General features: G+C 40.5%; 2 protein-coding genes across 5 annotated transcripts; one reads left to right on the top strand and one right to left on the bottom strand.

Annotated features, from left to right (window-relative positions):
* Window positions 1-265: 265 nt before the first annotated feature.
* Window positions 266-16,886, bottom strand: ANKRA2 (ankyrin repeat family A member 2). 4 transcript variants are annotated; one of them, XM_071581522.1, is made up of 9 exons: window positions 16,782-16,886; window positions 15,704-16,087; window positions 12,873-13,031; window positions 11,446-11,511; window positions 9,991-10,088; window positions 9,710-9,835; window positions 9,274-9,340; window positions 9,102-9,182; window positions 266-8,153 (listed from the first exon to the last, which is right to left on the bottom strand). In XM_071581522.1, exons 2-9 carry the CDS (start codon window positions 15,990-15,992, stop codon window positions 8,098-8,100), a joined length of 942 nt encoding a protein of 313 aa, XP_071437623.1. In that variant the 5' UTR covers window positions 15,993-16,087; window positions 16,782-16,886; the 3' UTR covers window positions 266-8,097. The 4 variants fall into 4 exon arrangements, with proteins under 4 accessions (XP_071437623.1, XP_071437624.1, XP_071437622.1 ...); XM_071581523.1 differs by having other exon boundaries at window positions 16,765-16,812; XM_071581521.1 differs by having other exon boundaries at window positions 16,699-16,786.
* UTP15 (UTP15 small subunit processome component) lies at window positions 16,829-26,792 on the top strand. The gene is made up of 12 exons (XM_071581520.1): window positions 16,829-17,155; window positions 17,487-17,579; window positions 18,120-18,304; window positions 19,453-19,631; window positions 20,404-20,529; window positions 21,168-21,303; window positions 22,361-22,445; window positions 24,387-24,536; window positions 24,717-24,818; window positions 25,015-25,148; window positions 25,622-25,680; window positions 26,182-26,792. The coding sequence occupies exons 1-12, from the start codon at window positions 17,066-17,068 to the stop codon at window positions 26,403-26,405; spliced, it is 1,563 nt and encodes a 520-aa protein (XP_071437621.1). The 5' UTR covers window positions 16,829-17,065; the 3' UTR covers window positions 26,406-26,792.

Genomic DNA, 26,792 nt, shown 5'->3' with positions numbered 1-26,792 from the left:
TCTTTTCAGCCACTGCATGAAAGGTATTTAGGAGCTAGGAATTCTGTACTTGCAATTAGGCTTTCTGATACCAAGGAGATTTCTACCTAGGATGCACTGGCCTAGTGATTTCAGAACTACCACAGGAAGGCAAGTGGAAAGAAATCAGGTAGTGTCAGGATTTAGGAATGGTATTCCCCAATTTAATGTTCCCACTGAAACCATGTGCTGTTCACTACCTGCCCTCCCCCTGTGGTGCACTGGAGAGAACTGGAGGCACAAAAGGTTGAAATCACGAGCTAAGAAAAATTTACTGGAAACAGCAATGAGATAAGAAAACAAACAGTAAAACCCACAATATGAATAACAAAGTCTACAAGACAGGGAAACAATTCACATGTGATTGCTTCAAAGCCGCATTATCTGACTGCACCATCTGGTTTGGAACTGGCATTACCTGATTGCTCCTTCCATGGAGTCCCTCCCCCAGCAGTGTTGTGAGGTGATACAGAATAACCTCTGCTTCTCTGCCATGCCCCCTTCTGGCTACTGCAAAAATTAACCCTGTACTGGTTGGAAGCAGAACATTATTCACCCCTTATTCTATACCATCTACATCATGCCCAGATCCAGATATACACACACATATGCATATATATATATATACATATACAAGCATCATTTCTGTAGTCAATGGCTGTCGAAGAAGACGCATGTTGAGTTCATTTAGTCCATGACTGTGGGTTCTATCTATCCTAGATGTCTTCCAGGGCAGGAGAGCTGGTGTGCTGTCACTTGGTTGCAAGTTGCATCAGGAGCAGTCCATCCTCACTGTTCATGGTAGTTATGGCACACAGTGGCAGTGTACTTCAGCAACCAATATTACATATACAATTCAACATTACGGACTGTTTTCACCCAAAAAATCCCCTTGCAGTACACATTGTGTTTCCCAATCCCTCTGCGTTACACACCAAGCACACCCAGAACTTTGAGCAAAAACAATCCCACAGAGGGTTTGCCTTTACTTAAGGCAAGACTAACCCCAAAAGTCTTTTCTAAACACATTCCTCATATATGCTATACCCATCTATATGCTGCAGCTCTTCCCTGATGACCTAATGCATCACGGGCCTTAGGAATAAACAGAAATAAATTACCTTTATATTGCCAGTCCAGATCCCCCTGAGACACTTTTAATCTTGGCAGCTTGATTCACCTGTCTGTTGTGGCAATGCTCCTCAGCAGCCCAGCTCTTGGTATGTGCACATCTACATGATGTACTTTTACAGCTAACTTTACCTGAGCAGTGATATCTTGCCACAATTCAGCAGCCCAAATGGGTTTCCCTCTGTGCTGCCAACAGTTCTTTTTCCATCAGTCCAGCCACCCCCAAGAGCATTTGGTACCATGCGTGAGTCAGTGCGGAGGTAGAATGCTGGCCATTTTTCTCATTCAGCAGTATGTAAAGCCAGCTGGATGGCTTTCAGCTTTTCCACCTGACTTGATCCTCATTGACCCTCAATAGCTCTGTGACTCCCCATGTAGGACTCCACACAGCAGTTTTCCATTTTCAATATATTCCTATAATACTGCAGGAAGCATCAGTGAAGACTGTACTACTTTTCATTTTCAGGTACTTGATTATATGGTGGGGCCTTCTCAGCATGTGTAGTAGTTTTGGCCTTTTTGCCACAGTCCAAGAAGGACCATTCTCCCTGGCTGCCATGGAGATAACATTTTTCACAAGTTGTCCTGTTCTGACTAGCCCAAGGGCTACTGCATCAACGATCTCCTGTTCAATTTGTTCAAAAGCTTTTTATTGTTCAGGACCCCACTTGAAATCATTCTTCTTCCATGTCACACAATAGAGAGGGTTTACAATCTGATTGTACTCTGGAATATGCATCCTCCAAAACCCCACAGTGCCTGTGAAAGCCTGTGTATCCTTTCTGCTGGTTGATGGGGACATAGCTGCTATTTTGTTGACCATGTCTACTGGAATTTGAGGTCCATTTTGACATTTTAGTCTTAAATTTCCTGGGCAGGTCCCTTGGCCTTCCTTTATGGCAACACCAGCCTTCAGGAGAATGTGGATTATCTTCTCCTCTTTCTGAAAAACTTCCTCTGCTGTGTTGCCCTGCATAGTGATGCCATCAATGTATTGTAAATATTCTGAAGCCCCACCCTTTTCCAGTGCAGTCTGAATGTGTCCATGGCAAATAGTGGGGTTATGCTTTCTGCCCTTTGGCAGTCAGTTTCATATGTACTGCACAGCCTGCCATACAAAAGCAAACTGTGGCCTGCACTCTGCTGCCAAAGGAACAGAGAAAAACTCATTAGAAATGTTAACGGTGACACCACTTTTCTGCCTTGGACTCCAGTTTGTACTGAAGTTCCAGTATGGCTGGCACAGCAGTTCTCAGGGGTGGTGTGACAATAAATTCAGGCCACAATTATTAATTATTAAAATTAATTATTCAGGCCACAATAATCTGCTGTCAGTCTCCACTCTCAACTGGACTTCTCCAGTGGCCATATAGGACTGCTGAAGGGTGAGCGAGTCTTGCTGACCACTCCCTGGCTCTCCAGTTTTCGCAAATCATCTCATGGATGAGGGTTTTGGAGGACCTGTTGGTGTGGTATTGCCAGCAGAGCAGTTATAGTAATGATTGGTACCAATTGTTCTTCCACCCTCAGCAGTCCCCCAGCAGAAGGGTCCTCTGAGAGATGAGGCAAGGTATTCAGCTATTTTCCTCTGTCTCCACAGTAGCTATCTCAAAAGCCCAATGATGTCCTTCTGGGTCTTTGAAGTACCCTATCCTGAAGTAATCTTTGCCTCTGGGCCAGTCACAATGGGGTGATTTTACTATTTACTCACAGTCAGGCTCACCTCAGCTTCCAGTATGGTCAGCTGTTGGGATCCCCCTGTCACCTCAGAAATAGAGATGGATTCTGCTCCTACAAGTCCTGATGGCACCACGGTACATTGCATACCAGTGTTAACTAAAGCACTATACCATTGTGCCAGGTCCATGCAGTCCAGTAAATTCCATTGTCTCTTTCCTCTACCTGGCTGGACACAGGGCCCCTCTAGTTCTGCTCATAGTATTCACTGTCTACCTCTTGTAAATATGACCTGGAGGTCCCTTCAAGAGGATCGGAAGTGAAATCATCCCTTCTATTTGACTGAGAACTTGCCCACTGGAAACTGGAGCAGCATTTATCCTTGAAGAGTTTCCTAGCTGGTTCTTCCTCTCAACTCATGTACCCATACTGCTAGGACAGAGATGGGTTTTCAATCCCACTTCTTCACATCCTCTCCTTGGTCATGGAGGTAAAACCACAGATTACCTCATGGTGTGTACCCTCTCTCCTGAGCAGGAAGATGCTTGACTTCAGTAGCAGGGACTCTGGTCCATACTGGTGTGGCATGGGACATTTCCCCTTCAGTTTGCTTGAGTCTTTCAAATCTGTTCACAGTCTTGGACAGTCTTTTCATAGCTGAGGCACAGATGATAGGGAGGAAAATAGAGGATCTTCACAGTGGTGGAGTTAGGCAGTCACTGGAGCACTGGTTTTTTTCTTCTTCCACTGATATTGTGAAAGACTAAATGGTTAGAATCATAGAATCACAGAATCGATTGGGTTGGAAAAGACTTCCGAGATCATCAAGTCCAACCCTTGGTCCAACTCCAGTCCATTTACCAGATCATGGCACTCAGTGCCACGGCCAATCTGTGTTTAAAAATCTCCACGGATGGTGAATACACCACCTCTCTGGGCAGCCCATTCCAATGCCTGATTAGTCTCTCTGGAAAGAATATTTTTCTGATATCCAACTTAAATTTCCCCTGGCAGAGCTTGAGCCTGTGCCCCCTTGTCCTATTGCTGAGTGCCTGGGAGAAGAGACCAGCCCCCACCTGGCTAGAACTTCCCTTCAGGTAGTTCTAGACAATGATGAAGTCACCTCTGAGCCTCCTCTTCTCCAGGCTAAACAACCCCAGCTCCCTCAGCCCCTCCCCATAGGACCTATGCTCCAGTCCCTTCACCAGCCTTGTAGCTCTTCTCTGGACCCGCTCCAGCACCTCAATATCTTTCCTGAAATGAGGGGCCCAGAACTGAACACAGTACTCAAGGTGTGGCCTCACCAACGCAGAGTACAGGGGAAGGATCACTTCCCTGGTCCTGCTGGCCACGCTATTTTTGATACAGGACAGGATTCCATTGGCCTTCTTGGCCACTGTTGGCTCATGTTGAGCTTCCTGTCAATTAGTACTCCAAGGTCCCTTTCTGCCTGGCTGCTCTCCAGCCACGCTGTCCCCAGCCTGTAGCGCTGCATGGGGTTGTTGTGGCCAAAGTGCAGGACCCGGCACTTGGCCTTATTGAACTTCATCCCATTGGAATCAGCCCATCTCTGAAGCCTATCCAGATCCCTCTGCAGAGCCCTCCTGCCTTCCAGCAGGTTGACACTCCCTCCCAACTTGGTGTCATCAGCAAATTTGTTGATGATGGTCTCAATCCCCTCATCTAAATCATCAATAAAGATGTTAAACAGAATTGGACCCAACACAGACCCCTGGGGAACACCACTAGTGACCAGCCGCCAGCTGGATGCAGCTCCGTTCACCAGCACTCTCTGGGCCCGACCCTTCAGTCAGCTCCTAACCCAGGAGAGGGTACACTTGTCCAGGCCATGGGCTACCAACTTTTCCAGGAGTATATTATGGGAGACAGTGTCAAAGGCAAAGGTTCATGACTCAAAACAATCAGCCATTTGTGGAAGTGACAGGGTGCTTTGCTAGAGCTGGGTTTGCAGCTCCCCCACCTCCACCTTCCCATTCCCAATGAGGGGGAGGAGGAGAGTTTTGGGTGTGTAGTGGCAAAATGTCTGATGCAGACAGCGTGACCACCACAGGCTAACCACTGACAAATCAACATTTGTTTAGCAAGAAGCTAGGTTTTGAGCCAAAAAAGGGCAGAGGCTGATAAGCAGCAGATTCTGCTAGATGGGATGGCACACTGGTATCATGCCAATGTCCTCCTTACACAGTTGGCTCAGCTGTAAAACTAGCCGGCAGGGGAGATACCACAACATTCACATACAGGTCTGAAGTTATTCACCCCTTCTGATGGGACATAACTGGCTCAACTACACTGATATGAGAAGCAGCTGTCCTGTTTTAGAATGTGTCATAAACCATCTAAGACCCCCAAGGCATCTCCAGACTCATTTCTGGAGCCTTCCACCAGAGAACGGTGCATGATTCACAGTGCTGAATCAGATAGTGTAAAACTCTACCCCCAGGGGAGTTGCCTGAGCTTTCCCATGTAAACACAAATGTGTATTAACCCACTGAATTTTGTGTTTCACAGGTTTTGCCAACCCACAACGGATCACAACTGTGACTATCACTTCAACGAACGGACATTGAAATGGCAACAGTCAAGCCTTGTCACTGGATCCACAGATGGTGGTATCTTTCCACTCATCCTTCCTTTATTTTCCTTATATATTTGGTTAAGTGATATTTTTATACTTTTCTATTGTTATATTACTATAGATAATAAAAACCAAAATGGCTACATACCTCCTTTTCACTGCAATCAAATTGTTCTGAAATAAATCCAACATACATATACATATATATATATATATATATATATGTATATAAACACTGATCATGCAGCGTCTTTTCACTCTAATCTTTCCAAAGGGATTTATTACCAAGAGCCTGAACTACCCTTGTCCTCAGGGGCAGGTTGTAACAGACATGAATGCCAGTGAGTTGGTGTACGACAATGGCATTCTTCACATGAACTTCCACTGCATGGATTGTGTACACTGGACTTCATCTGAATCTACAGGGGACTGCTCGCTCTTTGAATCCCTACAGATTACCTCCAGCACAGCTGATTGTTTCATGTATTGGGTACCTTTCTCCATGGTGTTCCACTTGTTTGGGCACACTACTGATCCTCAAGAGAATATCTTTCCCTCATACTTGAGAAAGTTGCCTCCAGAGGCTGAGAGTTTCTGCCTTCTTCCCAAACCCCTTGTCAAAGTCCATCTTGGGACAGGGATTCCGGCTGTTTGACTTCACTACCATCTAGTGTTATATTGTGGGCTGCAATATCCCAGCACAAGAGCATCCGGGTTACCAGGGGCTCACCCAACTGCTGAATGAAATCTCTTTGTACATCTTGCAACTCAACCAGGGATAGGGATCAGGTGATTATCTCTGGCTCTGCCTCTTCCTCCTGTTGTGAGGGCCCTGCTTTCTTCATCTTCATCCCTCACTGCAAACTTGGATTTCTTCTTCTGTATCAGGCCACTGCTACTGGCAGTTGCAGCTGCAGTTTCACTGGTCATGGTGCCTCTTGGTCTGCTGTCCTCCTCCTCCCACTAAGGGTGCTGTCTAGTGACTAGCAGTGTCTGATAAATAGTAGCCAGCATACTGTATAACTTTATGCCTCTCTGGAGTTGCCACGCCACTTCTCCTTCGCATATTCTGCCACTTTATTAGAATACTGTAGTTGTTCGGGGTGAACTTATAAACCATTGGAGCAGATTAATCCTTCAAAAGCCGGCCATATTCTCCCACCTTCTATGCCACTTGTGACTGTCCACCCTCAGGGCACACCTCTAAATGACCTTCCTAGAAACCTCTTTCTTGACTGTAATCATGGTGTGGAGTGCACTGAGGAGACCTGGCAGACTTAGCAACAAGAACATGCTTTCCTTAACATCCAAAGGGAATTCATAATTCTCCAAAGATTGTAACAGGCCTGAAGGAGAAAAAGGGGTTGAAAACCTGGGGAAAATCATTCTTCCCCAGAGACTGGGTACAATTATTAATGAGCTTCCAAAGGTAGTGCCTGAGGAAAGAATAGGAGAGCAGCACTGAACACACGTCCCAAATAACCCTCACTGCCCTTGCTATCATGCCATAAACTGATATCCCACAGTACATGAAGAAAGCAATCCTGATCCCTCTCCCTACTCTGCAAAATAACATCATGAGTGGCACAAATGCAAATATATACAGGGTTGGATACCACACCCACATAAACAGACTATGCAACATTATGACCAGTGGCTCTGCACCTAATACAATAAATGGATAGATCAGTTTTATTTCCAACCTGCTGTGGTCAGATCTATTGTTATCTCAACCCTTCATGCCCCACACTGGGTGCCAAATAAGGCTGTCCTGGATTAGAAATAGTACTCCCCAAGTTAGAGCTCCTCCTTACACCCTCCAAACCATGCTGGCACTCATGCGCTTCCCCGCTCCCTCTCCCCTCCCTGTGAGGTTGGATGGAAAGGGGAATTGGAGGCACAAAAGGTAAAGATCATAGGCTGAGAAAAAGAACAGTTTACTGCAAACAGCAATGAGTTAAGAAAACAAGTAACAGCAACAATATTAATAACAGAAGTGTACAAAAGAGAGAGTGATTCACATGCAAAAATGCTCACAATGGAGCTTGACCTGACCCCGCCACAGCCACACCACTCCAAGCGGAAGGAATTCCTGCTTCCTAGAAGAGACTCCTCCATATCCCTGGCAATGACAAAGGGACCCAGCCATGCCCCTCCTACTTACTGCAAAAATTAACCCTAGCCTGGGTGAAGTCAGGACAAATATAAACTGGGGATATCAAAAACTATCACACACAACAATGCACATTTTAGTATTATCAACAGTAAAGACATCTATCCTCTGTGGTGATATACCTCAATATCTAAACACATTTCTCACTGTGAATATGTATGAATGATGTAATGAACTAGGACACTTGGCACAGTGCCACCTACTGCACTCAGTGTAAACATTTAGATGGTCAAAATTAGGTTTATTTACAAAGTTTTTCATGCATGACAATGGACTTTTTCTTCTAAAATTATATAAAATATGCTTAAGAAAAGGATGACATTCCATATTTGTATGAACAACAGTGAAAGAAGAGGAAGAATACTAAAAAGCCTAATTAAACCCAGTAAATACTTGAACTGAGGTAAAGTTATAAGACAACCAACCTTTGTCACCAATTACAAGGCTAAAAAGCAGTTCAAATCCCCAAGCCAAGAACTGACACTGACAGAAGAGTCAGACTTTATTCCTTGATATTTTGAAGTAGCTTTAATAAATGAGATTCAATAACCTGTTGAACTAAAGCAGAGAAAAAGATGAGGTCAATTAGTGTTCAATTTTTTCATATTTTTAGGGTTGTATTGTTTTTTCTAGCAGATGCCTAATTGTTCTCTACAATGATTTAATAAAAACTAGACAAGAATAAATTCACTCTATGAAGAGAGTTTGCAATCCCTTCAGAAAATAAAAGCCTTGTATGATGTGAAAACAATACATCCAGTAAGGCAGACGATGGTTTTGAGGGGTCATCATCTGTTCTCTGGTTTGGTAGATTGCTAGCATATGGAAAGGAAATTTTTAGCCTAAAAATGGTAAGTAGGCAAAAAAATTTACTAGGCATTTGTTCTGTGGAACATTTTGAGATTGAATTCTTGAAGCAGTCCTACATCTAAACATCTGTGAAGTTACTGGCTCACTCATAAGCTTGAAGAAGCTACACATGTAGTGCTGGACTTATTTTTTGGTACAGCTCATTTTTGTAATAGCAGACATTTCACAGCTTTCAAACTGAAGGCAGCATGAGGGAAAAAAAACCCAAAAAAGAGTCCCTTCTTTGTGCTTCATAAGGTTTTGCAAACTACATCACTTCATGCCAATCACCCAGAGTGAGGCGTTCAGGAAGGCTGCAGGCCTCTTACTATTGTCCAGTGCAATACACTCCACTGTACAGGGTAGGGGAGCAGCTCCGCTTCCCTTATCTGAATCATGGCTGCATCAGCCCTAAACACCATTATTTGTGCCCACTGATGTAGCTCCAGGACAGCGACGTTTTCTTACTAGGCAGCTGGCTTTCTGAAACAGGGATGGAAGCTCCTACCCATTTTGGCCTGATGCATTTAGAGGTATTAAGACTTATAGGACAGGTATAAGCAGCAAAACCTTCTACTCGGCCATTACAGCAGCTACATAAACAAGGAGCTGTAAATACTAAAAATTTTAGAAAAAGTTCCCATTTACAATACTCACCACTCCGATAACCCAAGGCTACAGCCAAATCCATGGAATTATAGCCAGCATCTGTTTCGATAGTTGGATCAGCACCACTTTCTATGTAAAACAGGAACAGAATCTTGTATTTCTGACAATGAGAACTGATAGTACATTATTATTGATAATTCTGTTTGAACAGTGTGCTTACCAAGGAGAATTTTTACACATTTCACATGGTTCCCATGTACTGCATATAGTAAGGGTGTACCTCCATTCTGCAAAAGCAGAGAAATGCCTTAGATAGTGATTAAGCAGTCCCCAGTTCTAATTCTTCACACAAGAGTATACTTACAAGTAAGAGATTTCACAGGTTTTATGAAAATGAGGTTCTTCAAAACTTCCATCATTTTTTGTCTATTTTTTAAACTTGCAGATCGCACTTCTACAAGGAGCCAACATTAGTGTTATTCTCTTTCTACCAAGAAGTCAGAACTAGAGGGGTCAAATTCTCTTATCTTATAAAGTTTTGAAACTCTCAGGTATTTCAGAAGAGGTAGAACAATTTTTGAACCCAAGCCAGTGCTATGTCCTGCTTCAGTTTTCTTATCACAGCACCCTCTGACATAAATTTCAGCTAGTCTTACCCAGTCATACTCATTGACATCAACTCCACAGTCAAGCAGCATTTTGACAATATCTGTGTATCCTTTACTGCAGGCCAGCGAGAGGGCACTTTCTCGGCCCTTGCCCAGAATCTGAGGATCTGCACCCTGAAAGAATAGTATCAATTTAAAGACAAGAAGCAAATTCGAGGTTTCACATAGAACTTAACTTGAAAATGTTTATACCAACATTGACAAACTTATGAAGGCAAAATGAACTAATGAGTAAGGACATTCAAAATGAAGTGTGGTTTTTAACTTACATTCTGGAGGAGAAATTCCACTACTGCAATCTGCCCATGAGCTGCAGCCCACATCAGAGGGGTAAATCCTTCTTCATCCTTATGATTGATTAAATTTTCTGTTTGAAGAAAAATATGTAACTCAGTAATCCCTTTCACTACTGCACTGTATGAGCTGGTGAAATGTGTTGATGTATCCATGGTGAATACCACGTATTCACCAAGTCCCAGTGTGACCTAAAAGTCATTCCCATCTTAACAAAATACTGTACCAGTGGTGGTGGAAATAACTTTGTCCAAGAAAGAAAACAACATCCAACTGATGAAAGTAAAATTTAACCTTTTAGTTTAAGTTTTTAAACTCTATAAACTCTGTTCTTATTCAGAAATGTTACAAGTTGTTTGTAATCTGGGCTTTATTTTTGGAAAGAGAAGAAAAGAATAACTGAAAAATAAAGAGGTACATTCTGTATTATACTGCAGGTAGTGTTTTTTTCAATATAGTGAGCCCCACAATCTTGTAAAGAATGAGCCTGCACAGCAATATAGATAGAACTCCATTCCCCCCAAAGTTCATATATCAATAAGGTGGTTTGTAAAAACAATTAAGGTCTAAGTCTAGTGCAGCTGGAAGAAAAAAACCCATTTTTTAACAATTGGCTGACTGAAATAGTTCAGTTGCATTTTTTTTAATATCTATACTTTAACAATTCCATGCTTATCATAGTACCAAAATAAGCATTTTTAATTATTACCCATATTCTAGAATTGATCTGCTTTTCATATATATGGCTTATTACAAAGTACATAGACTCAGTGACTCATTACCTGCTTTCCAGTAAACATTTCAAGAAGGGTGCACTGAAAGCATGGATGACTACTATTATAATACAATAACAATATACTATTAATTAAATAGTACTAAATTTAATATGTACAGTTGAAATTTTGAATATGTATTGTGGACACACAAATGCCACAATGAAGACTACCACACAACTCAGAATGTGTAGTACTATCACATTGCAGGTGTAAGCCATGGTTTAAATTAGCAAAATGCAGGTCTTTATGCTGATTGATTAAATAGAATTGGAAAGCCACCATTAATAGAAATGTGCTTTAAATTACAAAGGTAATTTAAAAATAAAATAAAATTAACTCCTTTGATAGAACTAACAGATCCTTTTCTCATTTCCATGGATTACTTCTATAGCTAGAGAGCAAGGAAAGGAAGGGATTTACCTACTGCTATTAATGCTAATGTTTTAATTTAAAATGCAAATCATAGCACTGAGTGAATAATAGACTGATACAAAACAATAGTCAACATCTGCAAAGAACAGATATCTCAAATATCCTTTAATTTGTACTAGAATCAAGAACTTTTTTAATACAGCTTTGGGGAAAAGGTCAAGAACAACAGTGTGTAAGTGACCCAAATTAAAAAAGAAGGTATTTAACCTCCCTCTGACTTACCTTGTTCAATACGTGTGGCCAGATATAACATTTCTCCCTGAGCAGCCAGCTGATGAACTGATAAAGCTGCAAAAAAGGAAGAAAAAGCATGTAATACACATTCCAGTTTTCATTCTACTTTATTTGAAGTTAACATGTCTTGTGGCTTGAGCAGTACAGAACTTGGATTTGAGAGTGTAGATAGGTTTTACCTTATACTCTGAACTGAAATCACTCTCTTAAAAACTGAAGTTTCCAAAGCATTTCATAGGTTTAGGTAATTTTTTAACCAATGCAGAAGTTCTGCTTGAAAGCAAAGGTATTTTCCATACTGACTCTTTACAAAGCAACATGTTCTCTTCTCTGCTGTTTGGTCATCAACCCAAGATTACAGAAAGGCCATTTATCAAATGAAAATAAGCATCTCTTGATAAATTAAGGATGTTTAATTTAAAAATTTCACCTAAGACATCACATGCCAGCAGGAGACCCTCTAGCGTGACTCTCATTCACTACAACGTGGAATAGATGAGACATTACAAAACTACATACAACTTCACATATAGAAGGGAAGGGAAAGATTGTGAGATTTTTTTTATTATTCCTTAATATAAGGTCCCATGTATTAAAAACAGAATAATTCTTAAGAGATTATAAAGAAAAAAATATCCAATCCCACAGTGAACTGAATGGCTGCATGGTTTTCATAACTGCAACTTAGAGCAGACTGAAGGATGCTCAGGAGGGAGTATGTAATGAATTGTCCACATTATACAATAACAAAATCAGGTAATGTTTATATCAACTAAATGTTGATCAGTAAATGTTGACTGTACTATTCTTAGTCACTATGTGAAAATTTCAGAAAGACAGAGTACTTTATTCAGAGGCCTATACCAGCGCACCAGATTATTTTTCCCATGCAAATGGCTTTTTCCTTTTTTTAATTGACCTACAGTTTATAGAGGAAATAATTTACAGATGAAGTAAGTAACAGCAAATGAATTTATAAAGAAAATGCTTGACAATTCAGAAAAAAACTCACCTTAAATACTTAAATAATTTTCAAGGTCCATGACAATCAGGACATTTGCAGTATTCTGTAGCACTTACCAATCAACTAATAAATTTTACAAGATGCACAAGTTCTGAAAACGTATACAAAGTACATTAACTTACAGCTTAGAAAAAAATTAGAGAAATCTTTACCTACATTATTTAAATCAATAATTAGATTCTTTTGGGAAAATATGCTTGTCATTAATTCAATAAAACAGGTAGATGAGTATTTTGTGGTGGGAACATGTGATGTTAGACAAGACTGTCTCAGTGTTTTCTTCCTACATTAAAGTTCATTGCAACACCAGAGAAAAAACTGAAAAGTCTCTCAAGCACCCAACATACAGTTCACAAAATAATTATTAACAGTAAGGCAGAAGGATACTTACAGTTTACAAGCAGAGGTGTTGTAGAGACTTCGTTTCCCCTGTGTTTGTTAGTTAGGGTAGTTGATTGTTTTATTGGTGAGAAATGCTTAGTAGTTGACGGAGTATAAACATGTCTTACTTGGATCCCAGGGGAAGGAGAAGTGTGGCTGTTGCATTCAGCTACATCGAACAAAAAAAAACCAGACAGGATTTCAGTACTAGTAAGTGCATTAAAAGCAAGACACAGACTCTAAGTCAAACTGGAAAGCACCAGCATCACAAGACCTTTAAAATCCATGTTAAGAAAGCTTTGTGACATGTGCTTTTTCTACCATGTATTGTGAAAGCTGAATAAAGGGCTGCATTCATTTCTAGCATGAAACAATGCTGCTACCACACACATTCAGTATGGCATAATGTCCTCCAAAACCAACTTGCTTTCTAAATGAGGTAAGCCTTTGTCTGTATTTTTCAACATGCCTGGCATGGATTGATTGGTAGGAGGGCTCCACTCAACCCGTCATATCCTTACAGACACTCTCCAATGCAATAGCATGTTGCAGGTCTGGTCAGACGTGCAGACTGCTCAGCTCATGCCTTTGCCTGCTCCCAGCCGCTCCGCTGCATGGGTGGAGATTACTTTCACTAACTTTTTTCTCCAGGGCTCTTTCCACTCTTGGGTAGTATTTCAACAGCATTATGAATGCCTTACAAATACTTATTCAGTGGGAAGAGAGATGTTCCACACTAACCTGCATAAAATGCAACAGCAGGTCACCACTTAGAATTCAGGAAACCATTCAGTGCTGATATATTCCTTTGTACCAACTTTTCTTGCTTTCTCTTAAAAGCTAATGGCATTTTACTATAGAATATAGTTATATGTTGTCTTGGCTTGTAATTCTCAAAAGCAACTTTGAGTTTTGAGAAGTAGTTGAGAAGCCAAGTAATTTTTAAGAAGCTAACTGATTAAAAACTGCAGACACATTGAAGGATTAGACTCCATATTGACTTGAACCAGTGTGCAGCAGTAATTAATGACTGGAAGCTAATTAACACATACACTGAATTAACACCACAGAGAACTTTGTAATCATAAACCTGTCCTAGTTCAACAGCTGGGACTAATTTATCCCTGTGTGGGTATAAACAAAGCTCTGTATTCTACACCCTCTGCGTAAGTTCTCATGAACAGTTAACAATTGACCATTTGCAGCAGCTGCCCAGGGCACAGCTGACACCTGAGTCTATAAGCTGGGTGTTAAAGGACCCTGTGAGACAGAGGAGTGTTTGTCATCACATCAACGACTCAGCCACTACAATTCCCCTCCCGGGAGGCACCAACACCTTCATACCCAGCCTGAGGGGTCATGTATGCTAATGGGCCATCAAAGATTCCAAAACTATCCCATGACTCACAGAGTAAATCACCCATTGTGAAACTCCTCACCCTGGGGAAAGTACTGGGCATTCCCACCTGAACCTGAGCATATATATTTGGGGTTTGGGACGGACTACCACTCATTGGATCCAGGGGAGGACCAGAACCCCAATAGGACTGTGACTGCTGCTCTCAACCAGACTGCAACCATCATCCTCACCAACAAGTTTTCCTTTCCTTTTACTTTCTGCTCAGAGGGACCACATGGCGCTCTCACAGGGGCTAATGAACACCACTTTGTTCATGCCCCAAGGTGCTGGGTTATACATCTGGTTATTGTGCATTAAAGTCAATTTTTTCTCCGTATCACTATATTTATTGTAACCTCTTTAGTAAAATATAACTCTGACTTGTCATTTCTCCTGCTGGTTTACCCTTAAACCAGCACAAATACTTGGAAAGAACAAATTCAAAGACGCAGAGCATAACAGGCTGAAAATGAAATTACGTTTAGTTTGCAAATCAAATACCTACAGCTGACTTCATCAAATTAAGAGTCCTACCAGATTTTAACCTGTGGTCCTTGGATCTGCAGGACTACTTCTATGGGATTTACAAATGTTACCTCAGAAAAAACACCCTATTGCTGATGGGTCTCAGACCTGTGGCTCTGCGAGTGAGCACTTAGGGCCTGCAAATCAAAGAAGTGTGAAAACTACAATGGTGAAATTGCAGCCCAACAATACAAACCATTGAAACTATCAAAATTCAAAATAAGCTTGTGTTTGCATTTGTTACAGGAAATGGGTGGCATTCAACCTCACGAACAGTCTGCAATATGACAGTGAGTGCAAGGAACCACAATTGTGAAGAGGAAATAAACAGAACTCCTAGTTTCCTTCTGTATCAATATTCCCAGCCACAAAAAAGTGTGGATTGATGCTGATGAAGCTGCCCAGCAATGGCTGGACTAGCAGCAGGGATCCAAAACTGGAGCATTTTCTTTCAGGTAGCATGAAGCTAAACTGGCAAGCTCATCACTACAACTACAGCCCTTGTACAGCCACAGCAATAAATGTTATTTTTTCATCATACCAGTGAAAAGACAGAATACGCTGCTGAAAGCTACTGAAGTTGAAATGATCCTACAGTGCTTTCAGCAGTGTTTTGTGAAGATGTACACATCCATATTGCTGTGTAGCACATGCTACACACATTTTCATGATCACTATCAGCTCTTATTATACTTTTTGTACCACTATTTTTCAATTTATAAAAAAATTAAAAAGTAATTGTGGAGGAAATTAATTTTACATTAATAATCCATTCAGAAGATAATAAAAATATCAGGAGAACAAATCTTAGAAAACTGATCAATACACATATAAAGTAAAGGCTCTTCTTTTAGAAAACATAATAGCTTAACAAGATGATGCAGTCTACAGAAAACAATTTCTACCAAGAATTCAACCTTTAAATAAGACAGATGCAACTTCAAGGTCAGAGTTGACTTGGTCTTGAATATTTTTACTGTCCTCCTCATTCAGAGATTTCACAAATCGTGAGCAGACATTCATATCAAATCTATTAGGCAAAATGAATTTCATCCCCATGGTGACACTCTGAGCTGGGCCTTGCTCAGTGCTGGAGTCAAGCCGATGCTCCACTTTAATGTCTGGCATGGGTGGAAGGCTGTAGCTAGCAGTACATTCTTCCACAATTAACTGGGCCCCAACATCCAAGTTTGTTGAAGATGCCATGGCCTTCAATCACATGAAGGTTTCATGCAAAGTGTTTCTTCATGGTTTCCAGCCAAGTTCGATTCTGTCCAGCCAAGTCTAAATTTTTGAACCACCTGCAAACAAACACATATAACAGAGGTTAGGAACACTGTGGTGAAACAATGCATACAATGCACCAAACTTGGCTTCATTTAAGCTTATGGCATTTAGTTTTGACTGTCAAAACACTGGTGATTTATCAGTCTTGTTGCAGTCACAAGCAAGTGACCGAATTGTCCATTTACATTTTATCCCATGGCTGTATAAGCCAAATTCTATAACGAAGCTAGTGTGAGTTTCATCCAAGTGATGCTTCAGAGTATTTGTCTGGTTGCAACAAAAAAGCCCACACCACAACCAGCCAGGTTTATCCCAAGGCAGGAACAAGCTAAAAGAAGATAACTTTATTCCTTAAAAACATCAGACTTGAAGGGAGAGTTGAAGTGACTTTAAGCCCCTTTGTGTCTTTTCACAACCCGCGTACAGTAAACAAATGGCTTCTACCACGCACGTTGGAAAAAAACCCGAATGCCTCTTGGGCTGACGGCAGACACCGCAGGACACCAGGGGCCTGCTCACAGTTCCGCGGGAGTCAGCACGTCGGGCTGGGCACGCCCAGAACCCTCCCCGCTCCCTGGAGTCAGTCGGCTCCGGGACGAAAGGTCACAGAGCGGGAAGCACCCACCGCCCATAACTCAATGCAGCCTGGCTCCCCGCTTGTGCCTTCTGCCCGCGCCCGTCCGGACCTCACCCCGGCCCCGCTCCCACCTCGGCGCCGCTCTCTGTGCCGCTGCCGGGGACGGAAGTGACGTGCGGTGACGCGCTGCGGATGCGCCCGTGCGGCCTCTCCCGGCGGCAGGCGCGGGGCCGCCATCGCGGGTGGAAGCGTGTGCCGAGTCCCTGCGCGGCCTGGGCCCAGCGGCGCTACCCGAGCCCTTCCTGGACAGGCGCAGCCCGGCCCGCGGGTGGCAGCGCGACGCGGCAGCCCAAGACGCTCCCCGGCGAGAGGCGGCGCGGCCTTCGCCTCGGCCCGCGGCCCCCGCGCCGTAGCCATGGCCGCGTACAAGCCGGTGGTGGTGCAGGCGTGCCCCAAGCTCGGCGAGAGGATCACGCAGGACACACTGTACTGGCGGGGGTACAAGGTACGAGCCGGACCAACACTCGTAATTACTAACCTGGAATTTATATTTAGCGCTTTCGTGCATCTAATCGATGTATTTTTTTTAAACACGCGTAAATTAGTTTTTTTCCATCCAAACACGTAATTACTGGGTCAGTTATAATGCGTCTATTGGAAAAAAATGAGAGCTAGAGAAGAATGGCAGAAGCGTAATTCGGTATCGTTGTAATTAAAAACGGATTTGGTTCTAGTGGAGTTTTGAACTCCATAGGAAGAATAGTTTTTATTTTGCTGGTTTCATATTTGATGGTATGCTAATGTGTGTTTAATGGTCTTTACCACAATCGTTTTAGACACCTGTTCAGATAAAGGAATTCGGTGCAGTAAATAAAATTGACTTCTCCCCAGTCCTGCCATATAACTACGCTGTGACAGCCTCCTCGAGGGTAAGTGGCTTCTCTGAGGTTTTATGATTCTGGCCTTCTGTTGATCTAGAATCATAGAGTCAGTTGGGTTGGAAGAGGCCTCCAAGATCATAAAGTCCAACCCTTAATCCAACCCCACTTTGGTTACTAGATCATGGCACTCAGTGCCACCACGTCCAATCTCACCTTAAAAACCTCCAGGGTTGGTGAATCTACCACCTCCCTGGGCAGGCCATTCCAATGCCTGACCACTCTCTCTGTGAAGAACTTCTTCCTGATATCCAACCTAAATCTCCTCTGGCAGAGCTTAAGCCCATGCCCTCTTGTCCTACTGTTGGTTGCCTGAGAGAAGAGACCAATCCCCACTTGACTACAACACCTTTTCAGGTAGTTGTAGAGAGTGATAAGGTCTCCCCTGAGCCTCCTCCAGGCTAAACAACCCCAGCTCCCTCAGCCTTTCCTCATAGCACTTGTGCTCAAATCCTTTCACCAGCCTCATTGTTCTTCTCTGGACCCACTCCAGCATATCATACAAGAAAACGTAGCATCTTGTTTTGCCAGATCCACATCTATGGCCGTTACTCCCAGGAGCCTATCAAAACGTTTTCTCGCTTCCGAGATACCGCGTATTGTGCCACATACAGGGATGACGGGCACCTGCTCGCTGCAGGCAGCGAGGACAGCAGCATCCGGCTCTTCGATGTCAGCGGGAGAGCACCGCTGAGGCAGTTTGATGGCCACACCAAGTAAGACAGTAGCGTTTTTTCCCTCTGCAGCTTCTCTGGGTAACCTATGCCAGTGCCTCACCTATATTTACTATTTATATGCCTGTTTCCTGTGTTGCTGAAAACCTTAGTAATATTGATCTTGTGTTGCTTGCAACTGTCATGCAGATCTTAACTGAAAAGCAGAACTTAAATTCAAAATTGGAGTGAATTTTTTAAAAAATTCTGAATATGAATTGAATGTAGAGAAGAGTAAACATGTTTTCTGTTTCCAGTAGGTGTCTCTTAATGTTGTATAGATACAGTCTTGTGACTGCATATCATTGGTAAGCACATTTTATTTAATGCTGGTAGGAAAAGAGTTCTAAAAAATGTCTGAACAAAACCAACAAAGAAACTTGCCAGGAAAAAAAGGAATCCCTTAAAAAAAACCCAAAACAAAACATAAAAAGTGCATGATGATAGGTTGAGGTGGGGAAGGAGTTAGAAGAGAAGTGCTGGATATCAGTGAGAAGACAATGATAATTGTTCAACAAGTTACTTTGCTGTTGAAGATCAATGCATGTTTTTTCTGTGTAGTACAACAACAACCCCCCTTTCAGGGGAAAACAACCAGACTGATGTCATGAGTGTTTCTGTTTGAGGTCTGTGTTTGTAGATCACCTGTTCTAATGACACACTTAACTGCAAGAATATTTTTGTATCTGTTTTCTGTCAAAGTCATTCTCTGGTAGGATGTTGCAATGATAGTAAAGATTTAAATAGTGATTTTAAAAGGATGATTGTTCAAACCAGTCGTACTTAAAATTTACTATTATAAATTTTCCTTAAGATTTACTAATTGTAAATGTTTTCTAAAGGACAGTGCTGGTACACAAACCTCTTAAGTAGCAAGTGCAGAATTTAGAGCTTTTGAATGAGAATCTAGTAAACCTGGAAAACATTTAAGGAATACCACGCAGTGCTTAGGGAAGCATTTGTCAGCATGACCCTTTTCTGCCTGCAAATACAAATTGTAAAGTGTCTTAACCTCTAAAGTGAGGCTTTGAAACTTATGAAACACTTTGCACTTTTAAGTTGAAGTACTTTAATATATTCTTCATACAGACTAGTTCTTCTTGAAACATGTATGTATTTTAACTTTGGGTTTTGTGGACTTTATTTTCCAGACCAGTTCATGTAGTGGGCTTCCTGTCTGATAAATACAGAATATTTTCTGGCGGTGATGATTATTCTTCAATTTTGTGGGATATTCCGAGTGCCACAGAAATCGTTTCATATAGTGAACATACTGACTACGTGAGATGCGGCTGTGCAAGTAAAGTGAATGCAGATGTCTTTATAACAGGTTCAGTTTTATTTTTTATTTATACTTCTTTTAGATTGAATTGAAAAATGCAGAAAGAAAACTTTTCATAGAGCAGGATCTTTTTTATTATATTTTAATCATGGAGGATTAGTCTTTTTACACAGGTTTTTACAACCCTAAAGTTGACATGTTTTGGGGAAATTCAGCATGAGCTGAGTTTTAACATCTTTTTGTTTTAGCCTATTGCAATTAACAGAACTGTTTTAACTGGCTTTTGAAAGTTAAGAAACTACTGTGAATATATTCTTTGGCTGGGATTGACTTAAATGTTTTATCAGGTTTCTGGAGCAGGACAGTAGTTCTGTTGTAGTTTGTACAGTCCAAAACTGGCTCAAAAATGAAAGGTCACATGAGAAGTTCTTTGAAACCATTTTCTTTTGGTTTTCCTAGTAGTAGCTTTATATTAATTTGTAGTAAACTACTGTGAAAAAAACTGGTATTCCTTACTTCAGGAAGCACTGGAGACTAGTTTTCATCAGATTGCCTCATATTTATTTTTATAAATACGCTTGATTAATGGAAGTGAAATAAATTACTTTTAAGGACTTACATGAAGCTAAGGCTAGAATTAGAAAATTTATTTTGCCTGAAGGCTGTAAACTAACAAAGGTAAACTGCAAGACATTTTTAACTATATGGTTTAAAAGTGTTAAAATTAGCCAGGAGCTCCTTTAGGTTGTAGAACATGACTGTTGTAGTTTTTGAAATAAGTGAAGTTATGAAACTGAAGCTATTTTGGTGGTGTTTGTAGGTTCCTATGATCACACTGTGAAACTGTTTGATGCACGAACAAAAGGTAGTGTCATGACAATAGAACATGGCCATCCTGTGGAGAGTGTGCTTCTCTTCCCTTCTGGTGGACTTCTAGTATCTGCAGGTAATTCATTAAAATCAAATAAATCAAATTTATCTTCTGTGGTTGTAATTTGAGAGATACTTCAGCTACTTATTTTTTGTGTGTTGTTTTAATTTGGTAATGAAGTGGTAGGTGATGTAACAGCTGAATTTCTCAGATGTCTACTTTAGGAATCTGTGTTTATCTGGAGAGTGGAAGTAAGGTCTTTTATTTGTATCTGTTTTGATATTCTTGTAAATGCCCCACCAAAAAAAAGGACATTTTTAATTAGAAAATACAGACTTTAATTACCTAGTGCTGAAGTGAAGGATTGCACATACTTAAGAAGTTTTGAAAAGATGGGACTGGGTCTTTCTCTTAATATTGAAAAGTGGGTTTTAGTCTCTTCTTACCATTGCATCACAAGTCCTGTAACCCAGTGCTTTATAGATTTTTTTTTGCAAAGGCATATGTTGAATCATTTAGCGCCATCCAGAATGGCCTAAAAAAGAGCAGGCTTGTAGTGTGTCTTGTTCCAGGAGATGGTCATAGTGGAAGAGGATGGTGAGTAGGTACAGAAAACTGTTATGAAGGAGATAATGTATTATTCTGTGAAAAGTTTTTCTGAGAAGCTTAAATATGTACATTGTAAGACTTTTTTGTGTGCTTCCTTTTCATAGGAGGTCGATACGTCAAAGTTTGGGATGTACTAAAAGGAGGACAGTTACTAGTTTCACTTAAAAATCACCATAAAACTGTAACTTGTTTATGCCTAAACAGCTCTGGACAAAGGTTATTGTCAGGATCCCTGGACAGGTTAGTACATTTTGTGGCTTTGTTGTGATTGAAATTCTTTAGGACTATGTTACCTATAAAAAAAAAAGAATTTGTGAATCTGTGCATGTTGTTTTGGGCTTTATTTGAGAACAGGTTTTGGGGCCAGGGCATGTAACTCTGTAGATGTCCCTGCTCACTGCAGCGAGGTTGGTCCAGATGACCTTTAAAAGTCCCTTCCAACTCAAGCTGTACTATGATTCTGTGATATGCTTTAACCTTTTCTTCTTCCTAATCTGAATGTCAGTAAGGATTGCATGTGCCATTTGGGAATGCATATGGGGAACTTCTGAATAAGCTTTTTTTTTAAATCTAAACTGACCTTTGCAGTCTCTGTAAAGTAAGTATTCTTTAATACAGTTTAAGTAGCTAAAAATGTATTAGTATTCACCTTTAAAAAGCCTGGGATTTGTGTGCTTTTTGTACCCAGGATGGCAAGTGAAACATGACCTCCTTTTTTGTTTGTTTGGTTAAGTTGGTGAGTATTAGTACTTGGTCTCTGAGACATTGGAAATATGAAGAGGTCTGAAATTACAGTGGTCTGTTTTCCCTTCTGTACTTCCTATACTACCTCAGGCTTTGTGATTAAGTAACATTAAAGTTTGTCCTTGTTGTAAGATAATATTTTGTTTTCTTATTTGTTAAATATTTGATACTTTCAACCAAATAAGGAGGAGTTGGACACAAGAATATCTATGGATTTACTTCCAGAAATTGTGAATAGATCTTACATTTAAAACTTCAGGACAGATTCAAAGCGATGCTGTTTTCTAATAAGCTCTTTTGAAGTCAAATTGTCACTACATCTGCCTTCAATTCTTCTTGTGCCCTTGCTCCATTTTCATCTTTTTAGGGGTAAGAGCAATCCTGTCTTGACCTGTGAATATCTTTTAAGAGCAATAACTAAGAAGCCTAGTGGTAGTCTGAGGAATGCATTGTATTAATATGCGGGTTCCTTAAATGATCTGTAGAAGTTGAAAGTGATCAAATTCCTGTGAAGCATTACTAACAACAGTTTTATCATGACTCCTCTGTATAGGCATGTGAAGATTTACAGTACTACATCCTACAAAGTAGTCCACAGCTTTAATTATGCAACATCCATCCTCAGTCTTGCGTTGTCAGTAAGTACACTAGATGTCTTCCTAGATAAAGTAATTACTGGTACCTATTAAGTCACTGAAGTAATTAATATTTGCTTTCATGGCTATTGGAGATGTTTCAGAAGAATGCTGTTGGATGCGAAGTGGGGTGACTGAATATATTCCTCCTGCATAACAAATATATTTAGAGATTTTAAACACAATACATTCAGATACCAGGTGTTACCTGACTAGACCTGTATGAAATTGTGTGTTTATGGAGGACAGTATATATCATAGGGAAAGTATTCACTTTAGAACGGAAGTCCTTTGACTTTAAGAAGGTTGTATTCCCCTTTTGCATTTCAGGAGCCCTGTGAGTCCTCTGACAGCAGTAAAAAAAAAAAGTTAGTTAATTTGTTGAGAAATTTAGAACAGGGTATGAACTTGCCTTAAAAATTGCTGGTATCAGGTTAATCTGAGAAAGAAAAGAAAGAGCATGAGGTGTGAGCATAAATAAATTAGTTTGTCAAGGCATGTGTTTTACTGTCTCGGAAACAGAAAACAAAGACTCTTAATTTCTCTGAAGCGTTTGAGTTCCAGTGAGTAAGTGACCTGCTGGCCAGAAACTTTAAGGCTTGCACCAGTTTTTAAAACAATGCTGTTGTCATGTAGTCACCCTCTTACATGACCTCTGAAGTAAAAATGACTATGAGGGATCTCTGCTACCTTTGCTGCTTTGCTATTTTCCTGCTCTGCTGGAATAGAGGGGAGTGTGTTTGGAGGGAGTGCCTTTTCTTTGTTTTCTGCCTTACTTCCCAGGGAGCTGAGCTAAAGGAAATTTGAAATTTTTCTGGGAGGTGAAGAGACAGAGCCCATAACTTTAAGCCCCTATAGCAGCTGCAAAACATGCAATACCTGTAGTTTAGCATCTCTAGAGCATGCATAATGTATCTTTTAAAACATAATTTTTGTTTTCTGTTGACTAAACCGCTTCAATTTTAAATGGTCATGCAAGAACATAATAATGCCTCTACTGAGTCAAACCAAAGACCAGTCCAATTCCAGATGCTGCTTCCAACTGTAGCCATAAGTAGATGCATATAGAAAACTAAAACCAAGGCAAGTGTGTGTGATAAATTTGCTGATACTCTCACAAATCTAAACTCATTTTCAAGTGAGAAACTAGCTTAGCAGAGTGTAGTTTCTGTGTAATTCAAAGAATTTATCTTTCCTAAGTCTGCTCGGTCTCTCTTTAAGCTTGGACATACTTGAAACTTATCTAGATTCCTCAACAAGGAGTTGCACATCTCTGATACTTCTGTGAAGAATTGCCTTTTGCTGTTCCACTTGAATCTTCATTAGCTTCAATTGATGCCCTGAAATGAGACCTTGACCAGCTGATCTCATCCATACCTGTCATGATTCTGTAGGCAGGGACACTGTTCACTAGACCAGGTTGCTCAAAACCCCATCCAACCTTGAACATTCAAGGGATAGAGCATCCACAGCTTCTCCGGATAAAGTTTGTACCCAGTTTGTTATAGAAGTGCAATTACATACACCAGTGACCAGTGATTTGAACAACTTTGAATTGTTTCTCAAAATCCTGCTGTTCCATGATAGCTTCCCTTTCTCATAGGTGGTGTTCATGCCTGCTGTATGGCATTAATAGCCAAAGGCAGTTGTACACCATTTTAAAAACCAAATCCTCATACTTGCAGAAGCATGTTAATATATAATTAAGCTTGAAACACAAGTCAGTCTGTAATACTGCTTATAAACATAGCCTTGAAGATGTCCCTGTTTTGACCAAAGTATTTGATCATGGGATCTCAAAAGAGATGCCTTCCACCTTAAGTTACCTATGATACTGTTATTGGAGGACCCTTGTCATGAAACATAAAAAAATTAAAAAATGTACATGGTAGATCTAGCAACAAATAATGCATGCAAGTCCTAACGGTGATTTCTTTGTTCTAGCCTGAAGATGAAACTATAGTTGTAGGCATGACCAATGGGGTGCTAAATGTTAAACATAGAAAATCTGAAGAAAGAAATGAAAAGTCTCAAAAGAAGAGGCAACCAGCATATAGGACCTATGTCAAAGGAAGAACTTATATGCCAAAACAGGTATGAGGTGATGAGAAATATGTACTGGAGCACTTGTCAAAAATTGGTTTTTTGGAATGTACTAGGTTGGAGAAAGGGAAGGGAGGGAATATAAAAAGACAGAAAAGCTTGTTCATGCTAATACGTCTAATTCATTATATGTGTGTATTTGTCATCTCTGAACTCTTCTTTGAATTCTAGGAAGATTTCTGTGTTAGTAAACCTGTAAAACGTGTTTTGAGGAAATACGACAAGCTCCTGAAGAGCTTCCAGTCTTCCAATGCTCTTGATGCAGTACTGGAGGTAAGGTATTGGTTTTTCTCATTGAAGAATCCCATCACCTGATGGGATTTTTTTCCTGTATGTCAAACTAATTTCATTTTAGTGTATAAGTAGAAAGGAATCAAACTTGGTTCCATTTTGGTTTTTGGCTGATACCAGCCCTCTGTTGTGCATAAAGATACTGCTTTGGTACTAAACTCTTCTTATATGTGTCCAGCCACCCATCATGCTTCATACTCCTGAAGTGACGGTTGCAGTCATGCAGGAACTACATCGCAGAGGCACACTGAGGAGTGCCCTTGCAGGCCGAGATGAGAAGCAAGTTAATCTCCTCCTTACCTTTGTGGCAAGGTATTATTTCAACTTGAGTTCCTTCTGACTATTTTGACACTTATTTTCTAATAACTTGTCACAGAGTTTCAACTGATGAAGGGTAGAACATTATTACCCTTGAAGTCTCACATCCCTTTTGCATTCTGATACCAAGGTCTGGAATAGGTCTGAAACAGTTTACCTGTTAGCACAAAGCAGTTTTCCTGATAGTATGAGATACTCTACATCTTTGCCAGACATTTTACCCTTGGTTTCTTACGTCTTCATGAGCCTGAGGCTTTTTGACAGTCCTCCAAGCCCCACTGCCTTCCCTAAAGGAGAAGGATAAATACCACATATATGGGTTTTTTGACTTGCATCTCTGACTGCTGTTCTGTGATGTGTCTTCATGAAGGAAAAGTTGTTTGCATGCCTATGTGAGAAAGCTTCTTGGTGGTGGTAGGAGTGCAGTGGACAACACAGTAAAACTGGACTGTCTTCTAATTTTGCAGGCGTGTGATTGAGCCAAGATTCACTCCTGTGCTGGTGACTGTTGCAGATATGATCACTGGTAAGGACAACACAAAAAAAGATTGTCAAAGCCATATAGCTAGCTTGGAAATAAGGTTGAAAGTGCCACATTTGTAAGAAAACAAACCCTTATGGCTTTGTTTATTAGTATGAACTCTGTAAAGAGAATGATCCAAAAGGGGATATTGTCAAATAACTTTGACCACAGTCAGTATCTGATTTGCAGTGGCTTCAGGGAGCTCCTCATGGTCTTTGAATACCTTTGATACTTCATGTTTCTAAGCTTACATAGTGCAAATAATTTCCACTTCTTCTGTGAGATAAAAATAGTATCAGAGGTCATAAAAACTTTTTTTTGTTAGTTTGACATACAGTTACTTTGAGTACATACAACCACTGTTTTTGGAACACCATTAAAGCTGTTTTATTTGTCCACAATATTGGACTTCTACCAGATTCCTTAAAAGCATCTCTAACTAGCTAATACAATTTTCACCTTTTTATACATAAGTGGATTCTTAAGTGATGTTTTTCTTTACAGATATTTATCAGCCTGTGGTTGGGCAGTCAGCAATTGTTGATAAACAGTTTTTGAAACTTCAGGAAGCTATAGGAAAAGAGATTGACTATCAAGAAGAACTACTAGAAGTTTTGGGAATGATGGATACACTGTTTGCTACTTTCACTAAGAAAAGGGATACACACCTAGAAAACAACAAAAGTAATGGTCTTACAGAGACCATTGAAACAAATAGGAATGACTGACAGCCACCACAAAAAATTGTCACAAAAATATTGTGGACTTGGAATACCTGGTCTGTTCTCCTTGTAACTTTTGAAAATAGTGACTGGAACATAAGCCTATGTTTAAGTTCTGTTTTCCAAACTATTACTGAATAGGCTTGATTTCTGAAGACACAGAAAGAGGGATGTTTTCAAGATTTTCCTTGCAATATTTTTTTAACTTTTAAAGAATATGTTGGCATCCAGTACTGTCATTATTTGATTTAGAGAAACAGTCAACAATTTTGAGCTTTTACCAGAAAATAATTGAGTTTTGTCTAATTTTAGTGTGTCATTGTCCTTATTTAAGGTTAATGTTCCATCTCACATATTTGGAAATAGAAATAAAGCGGCATATGCGTTTTATAA

This window comes from Pithys albifrons, chromosome Z (assembly GCF_047495875.1).
Source record: "Pithys albifrons albifrons isolate INPA30051 chromosome Z, PitAlb_v1, whole genome shotgun sequence".
Classification (NCBI taxonomy): Eukaryota; Metazoa; Chordata; class Aves; order Passeriformes; family Thamnophilidae; genus Pithys; species Pithys albifrons.
Note: the sequence above shows the minus strand (reverse complement) of the source record. Positions and strands in the feature narration are given on the sequence as shown.